The 26,296-nt window shown below is 38.3% G+C and overlaps 2 protein-coding genes across 4 annotated transcripts in view; both read right to left on the bottom strand.

Moving 5' to 3' along the window:
• Positions 1-10,123, bottom strand: part of swm (Zinc finger protein swm) — a 42,496-nt gene extending 32,373 nt beyond the window's left edge. The window contains exons 1-3 of one of the 3 annotated variants that reach the window (XM_022072253.2): positions 9,701-10,123; positions 3,700-3,818; positions 799-1,037 (exon numbers count right to left, since the gene is read on the bottom strand). In XM_022072253.2, coding sequence (XP_021927945.1) covers positions 799-1,037; positions 3,700-3,818; positions 9,701-9,759 — 417 coding nt within the window. In that variant the 5' untranslated portion in view covers positions 9,760-10,123. The remainder of the gene's footprint in view (positions 1-798; positions 1,038-3,699; positions 3,819-9,700) is intronic. The other 2 variants (XM_022072251.2, XM_022072252.2) reach the window with 2 other exon arrangements.
• A 3,452-nt stretch (positions 10,124-13,575) lies between these two features.
• Rpn9 (regulatory particle non-ATPase 9) lies at positions 13,576-26,051 on the bottom strand. The gene is made up of 8 exons (XM_087358595.1): positions 25,801-26,051; positions 22,954-23,067; positions 21,638-21,827; positions 19,237-19,373; positions 18,733-18,847; positions 16,272-16,460; positions 15,143-15,340; positions 13,576-13,808 (listed from the first exon to the last, which is right to left on the bottom strand). Exons 1-8 carry the CDS (start codon positions 25,911-25,913, stop codon positions 13,710-13,712), a joined length of 1,155 nt encoding a protein of 384 aa, XP_087214721.1. The 5' UTR covers positions 25,914-26,051; the 3' UTR covers positions 13,576-13,709.
• Between the last annotated feature and the right edge of the window lie 245 nt (positions 26,052-26,296).

The raw sequence follows: 26,296 nt of genomic DNA, 5'->3' as shown, positions 1-26,296 counted from the left end.
TGCAGCCTACTAGTGACACATCAGCAGCTGAGGTACAAACCCCAACTTCTAACACACCATTCTTCAAGTGAAAACAGCACTGGCAAACATAATTCTGACACCGTGACAGCAGCGTGATCAGATATTAAATTCTTGAGTCAGCCATGGCACTTCAACATGTGTGTACAGTGGTGGGAGTCTGATAGCCACCCACGTTCCACAGCACTTCTCGGTTTATTTAATTATACTTTCAATAACTCTGGTTACACAGCATCAAACAGCAAAAGTAAAGTAAAAAAAGCTGTCCCACTTTTTGCCATGTAGGTCCTTTGGAGGGGGGGGGGGGGGGGAGAGAGATAGCTCCTACTCATTCTTAACCTCAGCACTAGATGGGAGGAAGAAGTCAGCATCACACCCCGGCCACGCTTTACCCCCCAGGAAATGACCCCGGTACCAATTGGACAGGAGGCTGGGTGGGCCCCAGAAAGGCTAGAGGAAAATCCTCTGCCCCCATCGGGGATCAAACCCCAGTCATCCAGTCTGTAGCCAGTCACTATACAGACTGAGCTACCCTGCCTCACACAGCATCAAATAGTAAATAATAAATTTGAAAGGCTATGGAAGAAAACAGCTGTGACCCAACTTACGACACATTCCAAGAATTTGCCCAGAGGGACTGAGTAAAATCACAAAAAGCCTCAGGAAAGCCAATCTCCGGGTTGGTGTTTCAAACAGGACCTCCTGAGCATGAAGCTGGATTAGTAACAACTTGTCCAGACCATTTAGAAAATTCTGACGCAGAACTAAACAGACATTCACCTGATTTCCAGTTACAGGCTGGGCATTGGACGCATTAGCTGTATTCTGTGACTCCGACAATATTGGCTCTGCTGCCTGTTTGGTGACAAGTACTTTGGCTGGAGCTGGCTCAACGGCAATTACTGGTGCTACATCTGTTGATGCAGTATGGTGTACTACCATCGCAGCAGATGTAGCTGGTACATCATACACCTGTGTCTCCAGCGTCTTGAATAACAAATCTACAAATTTCTTTGTTTCTGTGGGAGAAGAATTTAAATTTAAGCCATAAAATATCCCTAAATAAGGAAGACAACTTCCTCTCTTCCATTTTAATATACAGGATGTAACACAATGCCACATTATGTATCAAAGTAGTGGTAACTGTACTGTGAAAAAGAAAACTATTTTCCTTCCTGAACTTTAAACAATATGTTATGAAAAAGAAAGGAAGTTGTTACACTGCTTATGGTAAGTTTAAGTACTGGTTTGCACATTCACTCAAAAAGTGAGTACATTCCAACAATTTTTATTATTTACAATGTCACAGTTCAACATACTGGGAAAATGTTATATTACAGCACAGGAAGCAACTTAAACTAGTGGTTCAACATCTCCCTGCAAGAAACGTAGCTACTAGCTACCTGAATAATAATTTCTAACTGAAAGCCGTGAACACATGAAGTTTTTATTTGTAAGGAAAGTTTCTGAAGAAGTTTATACTGTTTTTTCTTTGTTTATCTAGTGACACTTCCTCGATAGCACAGGTTACATAATAGCATCAATGAGGCTTGTAGACATGTAAGTGTTACAATGCTGTAGGGCACCTGTTTCAATAGTTTTTATACTATCATCAGGAGTACGATTCATTCATAAATAACATTTTAAAAAACACACAGATCATCATTTACTATCTGCACTATAGAGCATATCCTTCCTGTGTGATCACCCAAATGATGGCCAATACTCATCGAACACAGCAATGGCACAAAGGCGATAGCCTTTGCCGTAAAACTGCTCTGCATCCCACAACGCGTGTATCAAATGGGGAAAATCAGGCCAAAGTACTATTTACGCTCAAACAGAAGGAATGGGTAAAATCCTGACAAATATCTCTGAAACTATTTTATGCAGATAATACTGTAAAAAAAAAACAAATCTCTCTTGGGATTAAAGATAATAAATTTGTCTATGCTATTCAAAAATAAGTATTGAATGATCAGGCCTATGATAACCTTTCAGCCAATAAAGTCTGATCAGATATGTCAGCATTTGTAAAAATTTCCTCACAGTATCATGCAAGCACTCTGCTAGTTTATAAATAAAAATGCTAATCAGATTTAAATATTACACACTAACAACATAAAGCTTCCAGCAGAAGGAATTAGAATAAAAAGTAAAGTTCATGAACACTTAACCTAAGCACTGGCTAAGTTCACTCTGAAACAGCCCATTACACTAGTGGAGAGGATGCTGAGAGTACCCTAAGAAAGTTTATACACAGTGGTTATGACAGAAATATCCTTAACCCTGCCTGGAATCAAACCCAGGCTGTTTGAACCCACAGCCACACACCATGCACACCTTTACTTCAACCTATTCACAAATGTATGAACAAAGTTTTCATTTTCAGTTGCCACAGTCAATGAAGCTTAGTTATAAATCAACTCTGACTGTAACCCCATCTTTATCGTAGAACTGCGATACATCCTAACAAATTCAAAAGAGAGGATAGATTCTCCTTTGCAGGTCATAGAAGCCTCTTATCCTCAAACAATGGAAGAGATGTTCTCTCTGCAAATACGAGCACTTCCTCTTCATCTGACTTTCCTCGATGTGGCCAAAAATTTTCATTCTCTTGACCAGGCTTTCCCTTCCAGTGGCCCTAGAATTGAAATCTTGTTCTTTGATCCTATTAGCACAGACTTGGCTCAAACCACACTCCTTCCTCCCATAGTTCCGATTGGTCAATTTTCATGATTCTCCATCTAACCGTATATAACCCACCAATTAACAACCATCCTCACTTCATTTCTGAGGATGGAATCAGTATCTTCATCCAAAATGCTGGCATACAACTACAAGACTACGCGATAAAACAACCCAGTAGACGAGTGTCTAAACTTGACTTTATTATTTATTTTTCACAATTAAAGTTAATATTTTACTAAACAAACATACGGCTGCTGGAATCTAGTGATCAGTTCTCTCCAGAACGTTCACAATAGCCAAAGAAGTTAAAACGCTTTCAGACGAACAAAGAGACCCAGTCATGAACACTACCTGCCTTTGTACTTGTCAATGGCACTGGTAGCGTGCGTTCTCTCGCTACTTAGAAAACCAACAGCAACGTTTCTTATTCGCTCAGGTCTAATGTACTTGAGTCAAGAAGTTGGAGTAGTAAATAAGATGGTTTCCGGTTATTTTGGCCAGCCAATCACTTGAATACTTTGCATGAGCATCACAAATTCAGCTAGTTTTCAATCACTCCCATGCAAAACAGGTCTTACAGTTGCTTACTCATTCTCATGTAGGATGATTTTATTACAAGTGTTTCATTCCAAAGTATCAAAGTGGAATCATGTTTCATGTCACCCATTTCCCTAATTACTCTGTCAGTTTGTATGGGCTACAGTGGACCTCCCGGACTCCCACATATTCATCCTACATTCTCCTTCCGTGTGGGCCCTGAAGATTTCTCACCTGTACTTTGACTTCAGTCAAAGTAGTGCTATTTCACAAATAAAAACCATAATCTGTCCTACCTGAAATACCTAAACCCATATAAAAAACAAGGGCGTATTTGTTAAGGACACAAGAGCAGTTGCCATAGTATGATTCTTATAAATAAATATATTTCATGCAGAAAAATATGTGTCAGGAATCACATTAAATGAACATAACAAATGAATATAAACATACCACTCTGAAGAAACACATCCAGCTGTTCAACCATACTTGCCCTCAGGTCAGCCACAGGCTTGTCCTTCTTCACTAAAGCAAATACATATTTTGCTAGGGCTGCGGGATCTGCATCGCACCTGAAAGAATGACAATTGCAGGACTTCAACAAGAAGTTCTCACTATGATACTCCCTTTCTTCTAAAGGCTCTTATCTCATGGAGAGGCCAGCTGGAATCACACATTCATTAGCAACTTCATTTTCTGTGCATTATTTTCAATAGCATTATTTTTGACCACCTGAAAGATGTCAAAAATAACCTCAGAATTTAGTACCATTTCTATGTTTGTAACAACCAAATTTTCCATATGTACAAAAACACAGAAATGTCTCCAGTTTGTTTCAAAAAATTCATGCAACACTCGCCTTATTACAATAGCTCATCAGTCATCACAATTTAAATGAACAGTACAGCACCACCATGTCGTTATTGTGCACCCTACATAAAAACAGCCTTTACAAAAGCTGCCTATTTTTCAAACATCAACCACTATAAAATATTTTAGGGAACTTATTTAAATGATAATGCAGTTGCTCCCCTCTCAAAACACTATTTCAGCTGCCACACTGGTAACATTGTAAAGAAGGTTGAGAGACTTCCAATGGTACAACATTCATATCAGTACAATTAAAATGGGTCACTCTGGTCAATATCAGCCCATACTTCACTATTTATATTACATTAAATACAGACAAAAAAATGTTTATAACATTTTATGTAGTAAATGTTTGTGCCAGGTGAAAGCCTACATACATTTAGGGTTCTGAAGGAATCATGTGTCCATGTATCTATCAGCCCATCCTTTAATTCAGTGACGGATCTCAATATTCTTTGCAGTAACCGATTCATTTTTGTGAAACACTGTGAACACCAAGTCATAGGAGATCTCTGAATCAAATTACTTTATCTCTTTGTTATTGCAACATATATACAATGAACTTTAAAACTGAGACTATTTCAAGCACTGTTAAAAGGTTTAAATTTGGCATGATGACAGATAGAGACACAGCAAACTTCCTACTCATCTACATAGACGCCACATTCACTAAACAGAACTTAGACTAAATTTAGGGGGGAGGGGGTGCGCAATATAGCTCTTTAAATCAGGAAAGTTATATCAAACACACTCCATTTAAGGCACCTCCACATTGTTATCAATGCTGTTGTTTTCACATAAATTTTACACTGCTTACAAATATTCATTAATTCCAGTATTTAATAAAGTATGATATGTAACAAATACACAATACCTTTAACTTAGTGGGATTTGACATTTTCATGGCGGTGAGTCAAGATGGCTGACTCCTGGGTTGTTGCGCCACGTTGTCTGGTAGAAGTTTACCAGTGTTTCAGAGGTTCTTGCTGCCTCCAACATAAGGGTGATGACCGTCTCTGAAACGCTGATAAACTTCTACCAGACAACGTGGTGCAACAACCCAGAAGTCAGCCATCTTGACGTTTTAATTCCTTCACACAGAATGAAGCACACGTACAAAGAATCATAAGGCTTTGAAATGAAATAAACTGCAAACCAAAACCAAACCGCATAATTTTGCCTGATCTGAACCATGAACCAGAACCAATACTTCTTATGAACCAGTTCAAACTGGTTCACAGTTGTTCTGAAGTACAATTTTTGTTAACATAGTGTACCTCTGAAATAAGACGCAATACAAAATGCACTTATTTCGACATTCTCGACAGACATAGCTACAAATGTTTCTGTTGCAAATATTAAGTGGGAAATATATATATATATATATATATATAGTGGATTCTGGTTAATTGGACTATCAGTTAATCAGGGCAGCCATTTATTTTAAACAAATCTTAAAGAATAAACTTTTTTAACTCTTTACGTAGAACTTCGCATAATTGGGGCAGCAGCTTAATTGGGCCAAAGTGTTCTAGTCCCGATATGTCCCAATTAACCAGAATCCACAGTATATATAAAATGATGTGACCAGAGAAATACACACCCTTTAACTCATCTCATGAATTTAGATGTCAGTAGTAACTGATTTCCAAGAAAATCCAGTCTTCTATTAGCAAAGCTTTGTAAGTTAGGTGTTAAATTGTAACTGTACTTTGTTGGTCCGGTCAGATGCAGAATAGATAATATAAATACAAATAATTTGTGAACTGCGGTGGTGTTGGATGAGGAGAGTGTTTAAGAGGGTTGTGCTGGATAGAAAATATTCACTCCTTTTCCATGTCAATCGGTACAAGTAAGTTAAGTAATTTGTTTCTCTTAACTGTAACAAAGTGACTATTATTAAAAGTAAGGTATAAAAATTATCTTTGTTTTTATATTCTTTTACAAGTTGATTTTAAATGGTGCACCTCAGTCTGAATCTGACAAGTTTCAGGAGGAAATTTTATTTTCTTACTCTGCAACTCATGCCTTTTAGACAGTCCTAGCACATTTATTTATTATTATTATTTAGTGTTCTGTCTGACGACAGGTCCATATGAACAGGATCCTTCCATCCTTCTCTCGGACTGGGACCTGTTCATATACGTTCTTGGCAGATGATCCAGAAGTGGTTTGCCATTGCCTTCTTCTGTGTGTGAATGGAGTAATTGTTGGGATGCCACGGAGGAAAACTCCGTGTTGCCTAGACCACGGCCTTGCCCAACACAAGTTATAAATTCGGGCACCGCCGGGAATCGAACCCGAGACCCCCAGGATTACAAGGCCAGCGTTCTAACCGCTAGACCACCGTGGCGGTCCACATTTATTTATGAAATTAAAATTTAAGTTAAATGTGCATATATGCTGACCAGGCTAATCATGAATTAAAGAATTATAATACTTTACTTACTTACTATAACAGTTAATATTTCCACTAGTTACAGATTGATTAAACTCTGGTCACCCAGCCTAGCTCAAAGTTAATGTGATAGTTGCATTCACTTCGATTTGGTATCACTCACAGAGATGGATACAATGACTGGGTAGATAATGCAGAAATGTTATATAGCTTCAGGAATCATCAACCTGAAAATGGCTCCTACAACATGTACACTCTGTACAACAAAAACCAAGTTCCTGAAATTTTCAAAGTCCCAGACTAGAAGTGATGTAAGTGTACAGCTGGCATCATAATTCCAGTCATTTGTAATCACTTGTATCTGTCTATATGTGGCTTTTCCCCATCTTCCATTAATTACAACTCCTTAAGACAGATGTCTATTAAGCAAATACACCAACAATGTCTGTCTAATTTGAAGAAAAATGTAAATTATGTTGATGAGTTTTCTGAGCCGAGTGACAAACTCTGATGAAAGAACAAAGCTGAAGGCTATATTCTGCTCAGTTAACTGTGTTCCACCATAGGTAAGTCACTAGTGGATTCTGGTGTGATACAGTCAGGTTTATCGAGTTTTTGGACTTTGTCCATCATCGAAGGTTAAAATGTGCACGACGTTTCAAAAACCAAATCAGTTTTTCTCTTCTGGTCCAGTGATTGAGACTAGCCCTTTCTAATGAACCCAACAGATCAGGTACCCCTGTCCCATATACCTGAAGACAAAAACAAATCTGGTTTTTGAAAAGTCATACACATTTTAACCTTAGATGATCAACAAAGTCCGAAAACCCAATAAACCCAACTGTCACTAGTGTTGGGAGCTATTGCTGAAGTCATTATTATGTTTGTGAGTTTGTAACCAGATGTCTGCATTTTCTTCCTTGTATGCTGTGTTTGCACAAACACTAAATATAATCGTGTGCTTGCATATTATTCAATTATATGTTTCAAAACTTCTGTGTGGAACTATACCAACAGCAACTGGAAACAGATACCAAAATATGGAGATTGTGATATTCAAACGAGAATATCTAATTGTTGCTTGTTTGTAAAGCTCACACAGTCCAGTAACTTTTAGATAATGAGCAACAGATAATTGTCAGTATTACCATTTGTATTATCACAGTACTATGCATGCTACATTGGCAAGGGTAGAAATGAGGAGGCAGGTACTTCTTCCATTTCTCCATTACTTGTTCTTCACCGACATTGTAACTTACAGTTTCTGTATTCAAGTCTGACTGCAGACGAACAATTTTATTTGCAAAGAACATACTTCAGTAGCATTTTTGTCTTGTAAAGTATAGTAATTACTTATACAAAACATGATTCAGTATATTAACCCTCAAAATGATTGTTTTAAGGTTTAGTATCTTTAATAAGATGTTCAGAGTTAATTGTGGGTTACATATTATTTCTGACTTATTATTTGAGTTAAACATTATTAGGACTATGGCTGATTTATGTAACTGAGATTCGGGAAGGGCTCACATACAGCATACTTTGACAGATATCCTGTGTATATTGTTTGTTTATGACTGAAAGTGCAATGGTAAGTTATACCCCTTAGTCTGATGGAGCTGAAGTTCAAAGGAACCCTTCTGAATATGCAAGGGAGCTAAAAGTTGCTACCAACTTTCCTGGACAGAAGAGTAAAAGACTAAAAGAAGCTGGTGTCATGGCACAACATGTTACGGTGAATGCTAAACCTACCAATAACATAACTATATCACCCAGTATTTGCTGACAACAGTGTGGAGTGCCAGTGTGATAAGAGTTATATCCTGCTGACAAAACTAGATTTAACTTGGCACCTAATGGGCCAGTTTTAGTTTATAGACCATAGGGAGAACATTCTAACTCTCAATATCTGTCGACCTCCACATGTAGTGGTCATGTGTCCGTTAATTGTTGGGGTTCGTTCACCTAATGAGGGAGCTGGAATACTCCATACAGAAGCAAACCCAGATGGCCTTCAACACAAGAACATCTTAGAGTACATAATGTTACCATCTGCATGAGTGCTTTATCCTGATGGGGTAATCTAGTTCCATCGAGACTATTCCTCCATTCACAAGTCTAATATTGGTCAAGAATGGCTATTGCAGCAGGCTGATGTCAAACACGCTGACTTACCAGAGTACCATCTAAAATATGTGGAGGTGGAAAAAAAACCATGAAGGAAAGATGGCCAGATTCCCTCCAAAAACAGATATAACTTTTGAACCCTTATCAGACACTTAGAATAAAGTTGCTTCATCTCAGCATTTTGTGTGACCTCTAAATCACTCAATGCTGTGATGAATGTGATCTGTGATTGAGACACTGTAAGACTGAATATTAATTCTTTATAAAGATTAGCGGTAAATATGTACCACCTGCTTTAAGAATCAATAAATCTGCATTTTTATTTATGAGTTTCTCAGTGTAAACAGGCTTTATTACTTTAAACAGCATTAAAAAGTAGATTTTTGCAATGGTAAAGCGTATTGTTTTCTTTGAGATGTAGAGTGGATTATTACATATTATTTAGGCAAGCTTTACATTTAAAGGGTTCACTTTTATTTTAATATCGCAAATACTGATAAGAGAAGGCTGGAATATTGCTAGATTGTAAATGACAGCACAACATAACAATGGGGATTTACCCCAGCAAAATCATGCCTAGCTCTTTTATTCATTTGTATTTTAATCCATGATAATTTTACGTCAACTAAGTAACTTTAGCCTCAGCATTCCACACTTTTCTCTAAGGTTTGTGAAAATGTTAGCAATTACAGGTAAACGGTACAACTAAGGTCCTTACATTCTAAAGTAAAAAAGAATCATTCATATCAGTGTTCAACAGAAAACTTTCATTATAAACTGTGAGATCTAATACACATTTCCACAAATTACATGATTTATATAAGTAACTGAGAAGAACCAATGTGGTTTTATTATACAATAATTTGCTCCAATGGCTAGGCACAGTAAGTTCAAAGTTACAAATTCCTACTACGTCCATATAATTAAAATGTTGTGTAAATGATGTAATCAAAGTTAAATGGTATACAACAGAGAGCATACTGTTGTTTTTCATCTACAGGTTCAATCCTTCAAATTATACTATTAATGTAGAATGTTTGGTTGCGTTGTCCTACTTACAAAGGTTCCAGTATTGCTGTCAGCCACGATTTAAAAGCTTCTGGATCATCTATTATCATTTTTCTTCCAATATAACAACTATAAAATTCGATTCAAATCACAAATTAATGCGCGTAAGTGTTGAAGCTTATTTTATTTTCATGTAAATATGCACTAAACTGTTTGCAACACGCACAGACATCATTAGTACCACATTTTACAACTAGTAGCATCATAGTCGTTGTATAAGCTATCTTGATCCATCGCGGTTTTTCCACCATCCAGTCGATCGCGAAAGAAATTAAAATGTATATACAATGGAAGGGCAGGTTATGGCTTTGAAACACATCATACGCCGTTCGTAATCCAGATCAACATTCAACGCGGAGAGAGTATGCAATTAATTCGACTTATTGCCGATGTTGACTCCAGCACTGTAGATTGAGGTATATGTTACTCCCAAACGTTGGTGCCTGCATAAACCTCCCCCCCCCCCCCCCCCACAAAGCCAGATCTAACATTTGCAAAGACGACCAAGACAAAAATCCACGTTTTCGAATTACGCTACTTATTGAAATAAAACGCTATTTTCTGAATGAAAAGTCGCATGCGTAGCTATTAAGGCACACAAACCACACATTTTAAGTGTCTAAAGAGCCTAGAAAACATTTTATAAGCTTGTGCCGGTTCCGCCGGTTAGATCAACTCAGAGTTTGTATTTGAGATATAAAATAAATAACGTAATTTGAACAAGATATTTCGATAATAATGGATTCAATTTCATATTTATAAGGTCTTGATCATTTTTTATAAATAAATTAAAAGATATACGCAACAACACTTGGTCCACTGCTTTTCCGCCTTACCGCCAACTATTAACTCAGTCTAAATCCAGCCTTTTGTAAATTATATTATTTCACATCGAGAAATTGACAGCTTCCAAGTTTGCATGATGTATTTGCGAACTTCTATGGTAAAAACAAGCGCGTAATGTGAACAAGGCCTTAAGCAAATGGATTAAAGCCAATAAACACATTACATTTTAACAAAGCAAATTTCATAAAGTTTTATACTGTCAACAAAAATTGTGTTAATCTAGGTAAAAGGTATGAGGATAAAACAATTTAAAAGGTAGAAACAACTACATTTCTTGGCCAATAAATTAACATTGGAATGTCAGGCACTAGAACCTCATGTGGGGAATTGTTAAAGAAATGTAGTATTATTCCACTAACCAGTAAATTTTTGATCCATTATCATCATTTGTAGTAGACAACATAGAAAATGTTCAATCTAAATCAGCAAATATCAAAAAGGAGTTTACTATACTGGAATTAAGCTATTCAATAAACGTCTCCCACTATTCAGTTTGAATCACGATTTAAATAAGGTTAAGCCAGCAATAAAAGAGTATATTCTATTATCACTCCTACTCCATACAAGAATTTAGCACAACCGGAAATTCTCAACTATTATAAATACACTAGGGCAGAACGCTCCTTTCGGAGCTCCTCGGAGGGGTTGTTTAAGTTTTTAAAAAGCAAGGAACCCCTTCGGGGGGGTTGGTTGCGTTTTAAAATCTTGAGTAAGACACTAAACTCGGCATTGTTGTGTTGTACTCGGCATTGTCGTGTTCCACAACAATGCCGAGTTTGTTTATAGTTTACATTGCTGATGACGTAATTTATTGACGACGACGAAATCACAAATTTTTATAGTAAAGATTGTGACGTGTTGCCGTGAGAGCAGCATAACAATGCCAATAAACAGTTTAGTTGTCTGTTTATTGACATTGTCGCATCTGGCATTGTCGTATTCGGCATTGTTGTGTCTATTTATAGACATTGTTGCTTTTGGAATTGTTGTATTCGTTTATAATTGTGTCTGTTTAATGACAGTGTTGTATTCGTATAAAAGCCGATTGACAAGCGCGACGAAACCCCGTTAGCGTTAGCAAAATTTCCGTTTTTTAGTTTAAGACCTTGTACCATTTCCAGCAACACGCCTTGTGCGCAGGTATGGTGTCACCTAGGTAGGGACGATGCTTGCGCTTGCGCAGGACTCCGCCCTCAGTTAGCTTTTTGATTGGTTGGTTGGCTTTAGTGTGGTTGGAAAGAGAGAGTGTTGAGAGTAGAGTTGTTGGAAAGGGAGTGTGGAAAGAACAGAGCTGTGAATCGGGCGTAAGAGAAGTGTGCCGTGAGAGCCGAGAGAGTGGAGCCAACGAGAGGTCTGGTGTGGCGCTGAGAAAGGACGGGTCGGCTACGTGTGGGAGCACCGGGTACGTGGACCATGGCGGCCGAGGAGCCAGCGTGTGTCCAGTGGGGTGCTACGGGCCGATGTGTAGGCGAAGACTGTGAAGAGCACCGAACTCGAGGGACCAGATAGACTCGGAGGACAGAGTGTGTGTGTGTGTGCAGAGAACAGAGACACGAAGTGTGTTGTTGTAGAGAGTTGACTGTATGTGCAGATCTCTGTAACTGATTTAATTTTACATGAATAAATCAGGGTTGACAATCCAGGGTAGCAATGCTGCCCCACGTTACAATATGTAAGCAATAGTAGGTATGCTTTCTTGTATGATTATTTTTGCAGTAATACTATAATTGATTAAATTATGTACTGTCATAACTATGTAATTTATATTTGTAATAAAAGCAAGCATTGTATTCATACTATGACATGTTCTACATCCTTGACTTAGGCCTGTGAAGGATCTGTGGAATGTAAATACATTCTCTTCTAACTTGATCAAGCAGGTATCTGCAAAACTGCCCCTAACAATCCCTTTGCTTGTAACTGTGATTTCCAAAATCTTTTATATTAATTTCATACTATACGTTCTGACAAAGGAAAGTTAATTTCATTATTGTGTATCAACATAAGTGCTGTGTTCTATTCTGAGTAATGCCACAAAACTGCGAAGGTCCCCTTTCTAGGGTCTCAGCCCATGCAACCAAATCACAGGTCACAAAAGATTTAGCAACAATTCTTCAAGTCATGAAAACTTTTCACAGTGGTGAGTCTGAAGATGGCTGTCTGCTGGGTTGTTGCACCATGTATCATCAGGGACCTCTGATATGTCAGTAAACTTCTACCAGACTACACAGCGCAACAATCCAGAAGGCAGCCATCTTCACAGTCATGTTATATGTTACATTGATTCATTTAAAATGGAACCCAACTATACAAAGATGATGTCACAGTTTATGTTATAAAGATCATTCTAGTAGCTTTAAAATTATACCTCATTCACTACTATATCTTTAATAGGCTTCATAATATAGGCAGTTTAAAATTATTATTGGATTAAATTTTGATAATTTTTCATATTTTAAAAATATAACTTGTTCAAAAAGCCTAAAAATAGACAATTTTGACAATGACAGCCTTCTGGGATATTGCACCATGTATTCTTGAAGAAGCTGACCAATATCGAGAGGTGCGTACTGCCTCCATCATCAGGACGATGTGTCTGAAACAATCGTCATCCACAAGACTACACAGCACAATATACCAGAAGACTGTTATCTTCATACTCGCCACCGTAAGAACCAGAAGTCTCATATGGAAAATTTTCTTTGCACTTTCAGCAGGCTCTGTGAACATACCAAATTTCATTGAAGCAATTACTACTTATGGAATGACCTGACATCTGATTTAAGTTTAATCCAACTAGAGGTTATTTTGGACAGGTACAGACAAAAACGAAATTAATCCATCAACCTTTATTGTAGACAACTACCATTTTCATAGAAGTCCACCGAGCAATTATGGAGATAGCTCATGCAAATGGGCGTTATCTCTCCATTAAACATATTTCATTATTAAAGCAAACAGAATAGAATATGGAACAGCCAATACTTGTGTTCACCTCTTGGAAACGAAAAGCATTTGCATCTGTTAGCATAACATTTTTAATATCTCACTGTAAAGATACATACTCTTATCCTTACTAATGTTAAACATGTTTACAAATGTAGTTTTGGGAATTAAATATGAAAATTGTCCTCATTCCTGCACAAGCAATACTTCACAAAGTTAAGAACTCATGAGCCTTAGTTTCTAGAAGCAGCTCCATAGAATTGACATCCTTACACCAGCAATCCAGACGCTGGACCATGGATGAGATCTGCAATAAATCATTTGCTCTATCAACAGACTCTTAAGACTGCTACTATCAAAGCTTGCCATTGGACAAGATCATGAACAAGGTCACACTTATATAAACTATTTCCCTGAGATCCACTTTAATATTATTCACCCGTATCATTGTATTTAGTCATGGAAGTGACTCCTTTCCAAAGGAAGGTTATCCTTCCACTGCATTAAACAGGCAACTGAATATATCATTAACATTTCTTGTGCCTCGAGTTGCTCCAAACAATTGCATATACACAAAGTTTGTTGGGGACTATGTCACCATGAAAGAATAAGTCAATATAGAACCAACCATCCCACCTTTGCGTGAGAATGTGAAAGCTAGTGGTCACACTGACGAGACATTCTGAAAAGGTGTTACATAGTATTGATTCAAGTATTCAAAACATCGCTATTTCCATGCATGTCTGTGCAGATGATAAAAAATCCAAATGAATCACTACAATTACTAAATTCATGGAACAAACATAAAAGAGAATAAATACTGTAAAGCTTCAGAACTGTCGTAAAGCAATACAAGCTTCAGATAACTACATGATACATCCTTTCTTCTTACACTGCATTACTACTAGCACAATACAAACCATAGCTGACTTAATGACACATGATGTGCAGCAGGGACAGTTATGAGGGGCAGTCAAAAAGTTCCCGGAATTGTGGTATGGCACTGTAATGGTAGGACATATGGCAACGCTTACCTAATCACCTTCAAAGTAGGACCCTTGCGCACACACTCTTGCTTCGATTTGATGTCCTCCATGGTTGCGAAATGTGTCCCCTTGAGGCCCATTTTCAGAGTAGGGAACAGCCAGAAGTCGCTCGGAGCGAGATCTGGAGAGTATGGTGGTTGGGTGATGACAGGAATGCTTTTCTTGGCGAGGAATTGCTGCACAACCAGCGAGGTGTCGAATGCGATGGCCGATTCCGGAAGATTCCAAACGAAGCCTTCTGTCGGTGCTTCCAATGATGGCAGGATCGATGGAGCAAGTGTGTGTGTGCGCGCAAGGGTCCTACTTTGAAGGTGATTAGGTAAGCGTTGCCATATGTCCTACCATTACAGTGCTATACCACAATTCCGGGAACTTTTTGACTGCCCTACGTAGTTGCCTCTCCCATCAAAACTATGAATCCTGCTATAATCCAACCTCCAAGCAACCAATCTGCATTATGGCCTTTCACTTGCCCTCACGCTACATGTTAAGACCACTGTAACCTCCTTGATTTTAATACCTTAACAGCACAATACGCATGAATGATTGTAAGAAGAACTAGTTCTGAAATGAAACTTGTATTTGTTTAAAATACCTGTTGTTTGTCTAGCACTCTGGGCTGCACCCATGTCATGTGGACATTACTGGCCACTTGGTCAATAGCACCACGTACCAATCCCTGTGCTAGAGCCTTCATCACCAGCAATTCAACCTCATTCACAGGCAATCGAGTTTCTTGAGATATCTCTTCAAATGTTAATTGTCGATGTGTGGCAGGTCGTTTGAATGTCATCTGTAATGAGGATATCAAGAGACTAAAATTATGTGTGCAATAAAAGTATATTAGTAGTGTGGAGGTGAAGCTTTGTACATTCTTAACCTTTACTGTAGTGAATATAAAGAGCCATTACTGGGCAGATATAATTCTGGGCATTTAAATAAAAAAGATGTTTCCTTACAAAAAATGATACATACCTTTTATACTTATATTTAAAATTATGAAATAAAAGGTATACTCATAGAAACAAAAACAGGTTAGCCCAAAAGAATTGTTTATTTTTTAAAAAAGCCACATATCCATTCAAAAAGTTTGTTTTTCTGAAATTAAAATACATAGTACATAAGCGAAAATTTGCTGCACTTGGAAAACAGTTACAAGTTCGGTTTTGCATGGTAATCCTTCAAACATGGATACATATACAATCCAACCTCATAATTTGCGCAACTGAGTCTGCGTAGCCTTCCTGCAATTGGAACGCACAACAGAACTTCATGCATTTGTTAGGCCAATAACGGTTACAGGTGGACTCTTAGTCATACCAGTTTTGTAGTAGCGGGAGTCAGGCTCCCTATCATGGCAAGCTGAGGGTACAGCGTGACCTAGTTTTACAATGGAATACAGCTTTGTTACAACATATACAACTCTTCAAAGGAGTTGCATTCTTTCCAATAAAAAATATGAAAATCTCGTAAGCCAATGGATATTTTTAAGAACAGATTAAACTTTATTCCTTTCAAGAGTAAAACCATCAGTATCCCAATAACAATAAGGAACTATGGATTTTATGAAAAAGTGACAACAGAAGTAGGTGTACGTTTGAAGCATCTTTGGATGTTTGTCTGATTCAGACATTTTGTGGGGAAACAAAGAAAGAATGGTTCTCGTCCTCTGCACATAAGATTGAGTGTCTACTTAGAAAAGCAAATATTTCTGAAATTCTTACTTCCATCAAGCACAAAAGAGAAATTTTCTGTCGTAGTTTTAGCTCCTGTGCCGCCAAGTCAGCAATACTGGACCACTGGGGCTTCATCTTCTCAAACAGAACAATGTCTCCAGTGTTGAAAGCATACAGGAGGTCTACCAACCATGCTTTGTCTGTAGATTTAAGAGTTTCCAGCACTGGGTGAGCCAACTGAAACATAAACACACTGCTTCCTGAGCATACTCTCCAATGCAATTTAAGAACTGCTTACTTACCATTTTGGCTGCAATGAAGGGAACAGTTCTGTCACAAGTAAATGTTACACATCACTGACAACTGTTCCACAAAATATACAGCATATCAAATATTCATCTTCATTTCCAAAAATTGCACAGAAAAAATAAAAGGAAAAACCAACTTACGTAAAACTTAAGTATTAACACACTCATGCTGAGACCCACAATGTTGCAATATACATAACCACGTCCCACAGCCCAAAAAACATAACATTGCGTTCTAACTCACTTCACATTTTGTTTTGTTTTTTCTATTCTGATACATGGAACCAGCAGTGTGAACATTAGTGGAGATGTTTCTGTCTTACATACACACAACTATAGTGCGCTGAAATGCCAAGAATTTAAAACAGACACTGCATATCTAAGAAACTGTGGTAGTTTAGTTTTGAAAAATGACCATCTCTTCTTCCACTCCACAAAGCAGACTGTTTTCAATTGTATCATACCACAAAGCAGTATTAACCTCTCACCATGTAAAACCATAGTACAGTACTGTTTTAAATGTCTGGGCACTTTTTACAGTGATACAGTCAAACTCAAAACAGCTCATCACCTACTTACATAAACTCTTAAATTTTTAAGTATGTTATGTATGAAACGTCATACTTAATCTTATCTTATTTTTGTTCCCTGTTCTGTGTATTACATTTCTGGAATTTTCCTAAACGTTCAGTCTTGTATGACAGATCCAGAAGCATTCTTGACACTCTGGGTATCAATATGTTAACCTTTTTGCTATTTTGCCTAGCACAAATGACATACCATGTTCAAGGTTTGGCCTCTTTATCTGAAGCAGGAATCTTCTCAAAAAAGTACCATTCTTTAAGCATTTTTGGTGTAGATTCAATAGAAGGTCAACCATACACTGGTCATGGCACTAGAGAGCTGTGTGATTCTCTGAGGCCTTTAATGAGTGCCAATCTGAAAATCAAATGATCCAGCTTTTGAATGCCTATTGTTGCCCTAAAAAGTACTATCATGTTTGTAAAACATGATCTGCCACTTGTTCCCTTTCTTATGTCACAAAAGGCAGGGCTGCAACATTTGATCATTCAAATTGACACTTTCCATGTTGGCATTGCAATCAAAGGACACCTTACGCTTTATTTCCTTCCCATCCTTTAATGATATTCGAAATAAGACTCTCTCTTCTCGTCCTGCCACATTGGTTGAATGTTGCCAAACAGTTTCTCTGTCGTTAGTTTTTGTTTCAACACAAGATGGGACATTTTTCTGTCACACACATACGATAACAACACAGTTCATAACAGATCAGGAGAACTGATATAGTTGTCCATCTACAATGTATGGATATGAACAAGGAGGTTCAATCAGGTTCAGCATGAAGGCTGCTGTTTCATTTTTGGGGAGGTTATCAGTGGGCTTGGTAGTTCCATCTTTATCTGCCAAGAGTAACCACAAATATCCTGTACTTGATTCACAGACTTTTAAAGTTTCTATACCAAATTCAACAGCCTTCAAAGGAATGTACTGTTTGAATAAAAGCTGGCCTTTCCAAAGCAAGAGAGATTCATCAATTGTAATGCTTTGGCCTGGACTGTAGAAAATTTGGTATTTTTATTTAGGTACTGGGCAAGAGTACATATCTTAAACACTGTGTAATCATACTGAAAATGGCTTCTTTTATGGCTGTCAGTGAAACAATGCAATTAATGCTGGTGTACAAGATTTTTCGTACTGCATAAGCCTAGTTCTCGACGTGCTACGTTAAAAATAAAATTTTTATAGCACATCCATCCAATGAAACTACAACCCAAGTCCGGGCCTTGGCCTCCTCCCATGTGGGAGGTTTCCTAGTCTTTGAAGTGTGCATCTGTGATTTGTCTGCTAGAGCCTTCTAGTAGAAAATCAGGTGAGACATGGGTGAGAAAGTTTGCTTACGAAACATCTTGTTCATGCCACAAACCAACAACACGGAACCGGCAGTGTTACTTCCCCTCCGAAGGAAGTAGTGCTACGGATTTTTATCATCCTTAAAAATTCATCGCCATCGGCCGGGTTTGAACCCACGATCCTTAGGTCCAGTGACATCACACTAACAACTAGTCCACTGAGGGCAACATTTATATGCACAAGGATGAAACAATTCTGACATCAAGAAAGGATGAGCGATGAATATATGTCCTTAACTCTAGTATTATCTTTTCATCTCTTCTACTCACCAACTCTCCAAGATTATATACACCTTCTCCAAGAAGGGCAGCAAGACCAAGGAAAAAAGCATGTTGTTCCTGTTCACTTGGACTCAGATCAGACAGTTCCACACAACCCAGGTACCTGCAATAAAATCAAGAGTTGAGCCAAAATTTCTTCATTTATTTTTGGTCATAAAGGGTGAAACCGACAACCAAATCACAAATGAATAACTACTAAATTGGTGGTATAGGAAATTCTGGTTTGCCTACTAAAATGAACAAAAGGTATCAATCCTGTAGTTGGATTAGCCACCAACCACCAGGTGATCAACAGAACCAGACAGATATGTTTCTGTAATTTAAATTCTTCCCATTCTACCTACTTGTTCATGTTATTTTCTTCTGAAAGAGGTGTATTTGTTCTCAGAATTAATCTGCTAGAATGCCCATCTTCCAATATTTACTTCCAAAGGCTTTCTCAAAAACAAACGCGATTTCACATTTACACAGTGAGCATGAACGACGGCTAACCTTAGTGCTGTCCGGTAATAGTCCGCGTGCTTCCCTTGCAGGCGATAAAACTGGCTGGCAAGGAGGTAGTACCTGCCATGTACTGAGGTTATACCATCTGCATCATCCAAGATTTTCTCTACATCTTCAATAACAGTCTGTAAAATCAAATCATACATTATATGTACTGTTGACCATAACTAAAATGCACACTGTGATTTTAATAATATTTCTCATGTAAAAAGCTTAGGCAATTAATGCTCTCTGACAACATCAACATGTCTGCCCAGTTTGGGTCAACTGCTGGGAGCCTCTGCAAGTCACATAAAATCTAAACAGTACGATTACACAATTCAAACTGTAAATTGTATGCACATGGCTAAAATCTGAAGTTCAAATAGAAGCATCAACTTTCAGTTTCTACTGACATGAAGAAACTGCTCTGGTTTAATATAATTTCATAATATTAATATTAATGGCTCTTACTAAAAGTTAATGACCATATAAGACTTTTGTTCTATAACTTGTGATAATTTCATGTTATATATACTCTCATTCCATCACATCTCAGAATAATGACACTATCAAAAGACAATGGTCCTGTGCAAAATAATTCAAGTAATTAACAAGTAGCCACTTGAAAATGATAAGACATCAAATTTTTTAACAGAACCCATGAAAACGCATCTTGTAATGTCATGCAGTCCTGCACAACTATTATAGTCCTACTTGAAAATATCAATCTTCTTTAGTTTGTATTATTTCTTCTTTCCTTTCTTTCTTTCTTTATTTTCCTTCACCCTATGCCTCATTCCCAAACTTTATTTCTAAATGTGACTGTTCATTATTACAGTGCCTTTACAAATGTAGTATACAGCAAATCAGCGACTGGCTCTCAGCTAATGCACAGTATTGCAGTAGTACTTTTTTCCATACTGAGCGCTTTGAACAAGATGGCCACAACAAAATTTACACAAGACAAAGTGAAATTAATGTGTACAGATGGAGAATATTAATATTTTAGACAATCTCACATTTTGCTCCTATACAATCTTAAGTTTTCAACAGGTTGGGCAGGACAACATACCAAAAAAATTGAAGCCGCTGAGCATTCACTGTATGCATGCATACGTGCATATATCCCCCCCTCCCACATTAAACATGCTAAATATGAGGCACTGAAGGGTTCGCAAACTTCAACCTGTACTATAACGATCACTGTTCACTAACAGAGTAGACTGAATATTGCATAAAAGTTGTTAGCACTCCTCCATAACTATGATTATAATTAGTTCAAATCTCAGCCCACATCCTGGTTAGGACTGACACAGTTTCTGTCATTCAAATGCCACTATTGGGGTGAACTTGGATAGTGGAAACCCAGAATACACACTGTGTAAATCAGAGTAAATATAGTAAAATTTGTGTATTTATTTAATCATATGACAGTGGTCTAGCGGTTAGAACGCTGGCCTTGTAATCCTGGGGTCTCGGGTTCGATTCTCGGCGGTGCCCGAATTTATAACTTGTGTTGGGCAAGGCCGTGGTCTAGGCAACACGGAGTTTTCCTCCGTGGCATCCCAACAATTACTCCATTCACACACAGAAGAAGGCAATGGCAAACCACTTCTGGATCATCTGCCAAGAACGTATATGAACAGGTCCCAGTCCGAGAAAAGGATGGAAGGATCCTGTTCATATGGACCTGTCGTCAGACAGAACACTAAATAAATAATAAGATGAGGTGGTCTAGCGGTTAGAACGCTGGCCTTGTAATCCTGGGGTCTCGGGTTCGATTCTCGGCGGTGCCCGAATTTATAACTTGTGTTGGGCAAGGCCGTGGTCTAGGCTACACGGAGTTTTCCTCCGGGGGCTTCCCCGGTTTCTCCGTGGCATCCCAACAATTACTCCATTCACACACAGAAGAAGGCAATGGCAAACCACTTCTGGATCATCTGCCAAGAACGTATATGAACAGGTCCCAGTCCGAGAAAAGGATGGAAGGATCCTGTTCATATGGACCTGTCGTCAGACAGAACACTAAATAATAATAAGATGAGGTGGTCTAGCGGTTAGAACGCTGGCCTTGTAATCCTGGGGTCTCGGGTTCGATTCCCGGCGGTGCCCGAATTTATAACTTGTGTTGGGCAAGGCCGTGGTCTAGGCAACACGGAGTTTTCCTCCGGGGGCTTCCCCGGTTTCTCCGTGGCATCCCAACAATTACTCCATTCACGCACAGAAGAAGGCAATGGCAAACCACTTCTGGATCATCTGCCAAGAACGTATATGAACAGGTCCCAGTCCGAGAAAAGGATGGAAGGATCCTGTTCATATGGACCTGTCGTCAGACAGAACACTAAATAAAATATAAGCATGAATTATGAAGAAAATATGTCACAAAACATACAATGAAATTAATTACCTTTGTTCCTTCTTGGTCTCTCAACTGTTCCAACAGAATTTGTCCACTGAGAACTTTGCACAGTGCAACAGCCTCATTACAGCTCTTCACTTTTGCCTCTGTCTTCTCCAAGAATTGGATGGCTTCTTTCTTATCTTCAAACTGCACTACTACATGTGCAAGAATCTCAACTAGAGACAGAGGATTTATTCTGAAAATTATATACAAATAATTCTGTGCACAATCACCATTACACAAAAGAAATGAACCTCAGTGACCACAAAGGTTACATTTCTGAATGTTTCCTTAACACAGTTTCTAGTGTCACTTTGTGAATTACTGGATGAAAGGACAATGTACCGACTCTGACCTCGATAAAAATCTTAAGAACACTTTCGCTACCGTGTGAGCCGCTGGCGGCCTTACACCTAGGAAGATTCAAAGACGTGCTGAGCCACATGATGTGGGAATAATGCTTTGTAACTTTGGCTCTGGTACCTTAAGAATACAAACTGTTTGCAAATCAAACAATTTCCGTAATAACCATTATACGTATATTTAAATATATGTTATAAGTCTAAAAAGTAGCCTGATGATTCACGTTGTAGTGATGAAATCTCTTGTGGTACCATTTACCATTTTAGTAGGTTTACCATTATTAATACATATTGAGCTTTTATGAACGAGTCGGAGATTTTAGTACCGACTCCACAGCCCTGCTTTCCACCACTGCTGGTGCAGTTTCTACCATCAGTAGGGGGGGATCTGTATACAGCAATACAAAATGGTGGATACGTCCAACACAAAGGGCCATTGCTGGTAAATTATGCATCTTTTACTGTCAAGTTAATCTCAGTGCAAATTTTTATGCAATAAATCAAACACTGACCAGACATTCTGCATTCATCAAACAAGGAGAAAAAGGGAATAAAGCATGATAGTATAATTACATGTATCCCCCTGACTCAAGTGAATTTTGCATTAAGGTATCATTTGATTCATTTTTACACAATGAAACCTATTTCATGGGTATTATTCCAATGAAGATACTTTTCTTTTGCACCTCTGGTTGAATGCTACTTCCAGTAGAATGCCATCAGGCATTATGCCTCATACATATATATCATGGCTGTTGTTAGCATTATATAGGAAAATATTTACTATGGCAGACCACAAAGTCAATGTAGGCTTCTTCTTCACTCAGAATCCTTGGTCTAGATCTTTCAAAAGACCAACTTACCAGTGAGGAAGGCAGTGGAGAAAAATACTGTGCATCCAATTACTTTATGACAGAATTCTTACCATATTAAACATTGAAATCTGAAGGTTATACTCACTTGTTTTCAAACACATGAATAAAGTTGTTATACAACTGAAGGAGATTATTGCCTTTTTGAAGTGACTGATGTTTCACAAAGGTCTCTAGTTTCAATGTCAACTGGTGCCATAATCTGCAATGACAAAGTATCATGACAAATTATAAACTAACCCTGGCATAAAGAGGGATTCAATCACCTGCCCACCTACCTAACTAACTAACTAACTAACTAACTAACTAGATGGCTTACCGAACCCGAAGGTTCATCACCGAATTAACCAAAGCCCTCCACCAGACCCTGTCATCCAGTTTCCTTCAACTCCTATCTCCCATAGATCCTGCATGAGATTATCCTCCCATCTACGTCTAGGTCTCCCCAGCGGTCTCTTCCCCTCAGGCTTCCCAAATAGTGGACCCAACCAACCAGATGGCTTATGGAACCCGAATGTTCATCACCGAATTAACCAAAGCCCTCCACCGGACCCTGTCCTGGGCCAACATAATCCAGTCTCCTTCAACTCCTATCTCCCATAGATCCTGCATGAGATTATCCTCCCATCTACGTCTAGGTCTCCCCAGCGGTCTCTTCCCCTCAGGCTTCCCAAATAGTGGACCCAACCAACCAGATGGCTTACGAAACCCTAAGGTTCATCACCGAATTAATCAAAGCCCTCCACCGGACCCTGTCCTGGGCCAACAAAATCCAGTCTCCTTCAACTCCTATCTCCCATAGATCCTGCCTGAGATTATCCTCCCATCTACGTCTAGGTCTCCCCAGCGGTCTCTTCCCCTCAGGCTTCCCAACCAGTACCCGGTGCACACCTCTTGTCTCATCCATGCGCGCTACATGCCCAGCCCATCTCATTCTTCTCGACTTAATCACCCTGACAATACTGGAGGAGGAGTACAGATTTTTATGCTCATCATTATGCAGTTTTCTCCACGCCCCATTGTCTTCTCTCTTAGGCCCAAATATCCTCCTCAACACTCTGTTCTGAAACACCTGCAATCTGTGTTCCTCCCTCTGAGTGAGAGACCATGTTTCGCACCTATACAAAACAACAGGCAAGATTATTGTTTTGTATACTTTAATTTTCAGGTTCTTAGAAATCAGACGGGAAGACAAAATATAAAAATACAATAAAAAAGAGGCACTTGATACAGACTGAACTCTTCAGTCACTTCACATGTCTTGGTTTAAATATCACATGCTCACAAATCCCAATATTCAAACAAATACAGAATAATATACTGCACTAGTATCAGGTTTCTCAATTTAAAGATTTATGTAAATTCAGTTCAATTTTAAGTGTACAAAGTGCTCATCAAAAAGGCTGATGAATGATCAAATACTTCAAAGCCTGCTGTCTCAAGCAATGTTTTTGGTTTATGTAATACATGCATTTTTCTTCTATCCAAAAGCCAGCGATGTAAACAAATACACAATTTGATCCTGACCACCATAAAGACATCTGGTGAATTACCTTCTGCCATATCATTTACTTATCATATACAGTACAAAAGTCAGACAAATATACACTGCATTACACATGGAAAGTAGTGTTGAGACATCACACATTTAAAATTCCTTGCTCCCTCCATCATTGCCCCGATGATGGTGGCAACATGGACCTATGAAACGTCAGTACACTTCTACCAGATTACATGCTGCAACAACCCAGAAGACAGCCATCTTCAGACTCACTGCCATAAAAAATAAAATCCTACAAGTAGTACATTCTTAACAAACATTGAAACTGTCATCAGAATTGTTATGTAGATGGACTTTAGGTGTACATGGTGATTGTAGTTCACACTTCACAGCAACATGTCCCAGCCAGCAGAATTAACACCTCCAACTGGTTTTTGCAGTCACTTCATGACAGTGAAGTTGACCCTTATTTGACTGTTATGAAACACAGTTTCATTTTCATAAAAACAATTGGTAGTGGAGTCATATTAACCCACATTTAATCTATTACATTTTTATTTAAACCTCTTTATTCTATTTATATGGAAAAGGGAAAGTGTAAGAGACATTTTCAGCACCTCTTGTAACACAGGTAAGTTTACTTTAATGTTTTGATTGAGCTATACTTGACTGGTATCAGAAAAATATTGTACTGCCTGGCAATGATTCATACAGTTTCAGCCTGTAGTCAGGATGTGTCAGAAGTGTAATTTGGCAGGAAAACACACTGTGTTGTAACTTAAACAAATTTCCTCCACGTATTATACAGACACACCTGATTTCTAACCAACAATAACTGGTGATCATATGGAAACAACTACTTGCACGCAATTATCACTGAAAAAATTCATGATTTCAGACTAGCCTGGAAATACAAATGGACAAGCAAAATTAATCTACTGGCATACTGTCTAAAGTTTTACAAAGTTTATAAACTATGGAAAGGCGTGAAATAAAATATATTTATTTAACTGAAGGAAGCAATTTCCAACCTCAAAAATCAAGGATCCCAATGTGGAAATTCTAGGAAAACGACAGGAGTTCAAACAATTCTTGGTTGTTTCATGACGTCATTGCATACATATAATTCAAAAATACACTTGAAACAGAACACATGGCGAGGTGATATAAAGTCTCATCAGTTGTTTTTTGCAGATTTTCTGCACGCTACAGACGTCAACAAGCTCACAACGAAAAATTTATGCCAATCACGGAAAAGATGTTGCCGGAAAGAACAGGGCGTAAAAAACTCAGATATATTTCAAATACGTCAAGAAAGTCTACAAATTCGGCCTTAGTGTACATATCAGAAACTCGATTCGTTTGTACTGACAATAGGTACGGCAAGCAAGAAATATTACAAAAGTACGTAATAATTATTAGCTCTGCACTCACTTTTTGTTATGCAGTTCTTCCAACTGGGCCCATTCTCCTGCCAACTCCTTATCGGATTCCTCGCTCTGTTTGGATAAATAACTACTAACATCTTTAAACGCAACGGCCGCCATGCTTATATGCTCAACAACACTTAGTCTGCGTAGTCATGGCCCAGGAAAACCAACCCACATAATACCAACATCACGACCGTAACTCAAAGCTAAAAGTTCAAACCATAGGCGGCGTACGACGTCACGTATATATCGTACTGAACAAGTATATGAAAAATTTAATTGGAGACATAAGATGTATATATCTAAACTGTTAAGAGCTCAGTCGATAATGACGTTACCTACCGCCCAACTTATCAAATCCTCCACACACCCACATCTTGGGAATGATCAATTTTACAAACCCAAAGATGGTTGTCTTCTGAGAGATTGTGCCATGTAGTCTGGTTGAGACTAAACTACATTTCCTGTTGATGCCCTGATGATGGTGGAATGAAGCACCC

Source organism: Zootermopsis nevadensis, unplaced genomic scaffold (assembly GCF_977971745.1).
Source record: "Zootermopsis nevadensis isolate Lab colony 2312 unplaced genomic scaffold, Znev_1.0 Znev_ptg000030l, whole genome shotgun sequence".
NCBI lineage: Eukaryota > Metazoa > Arthropoda > Insecta > Blattodea > Termopsidae > Zootermopsis > Zootermopsis nevadensis.
The sequence above is the reverse complement of the archived record's forward strand: the minus strand, read 5'-3'. Positions and strand labels throughout refer to the sequence as shown.

What these genes read in the sequence shown, in the direction of transcription:
- Rpn9 (XM_087358595.1), bottom strand. Translation starts at nt 25,913, where the DNA reads ATGGCGGCCGTTGCGTTTAAAGATGTTAGTAGTTATTTATCCAAACAG. An exon ending in GAGACCAAGAAGGAACAAAG is followed by an intron (nt 19,374 to 21,637) that starts GTAATTAATTTC and finishes TTGATTTTACAG; the next exon opens with ACTGTTATTGAAGATGTAGA. An exon ending in GAGTGCTAGACAAACAACAG is followed by an intron (nt 13,809 to 15,142) that starts GTATTTTAAACA and finishes GATTTATTGCAG; the next exon opens with ATCTCATCCATGGTCCAGCG.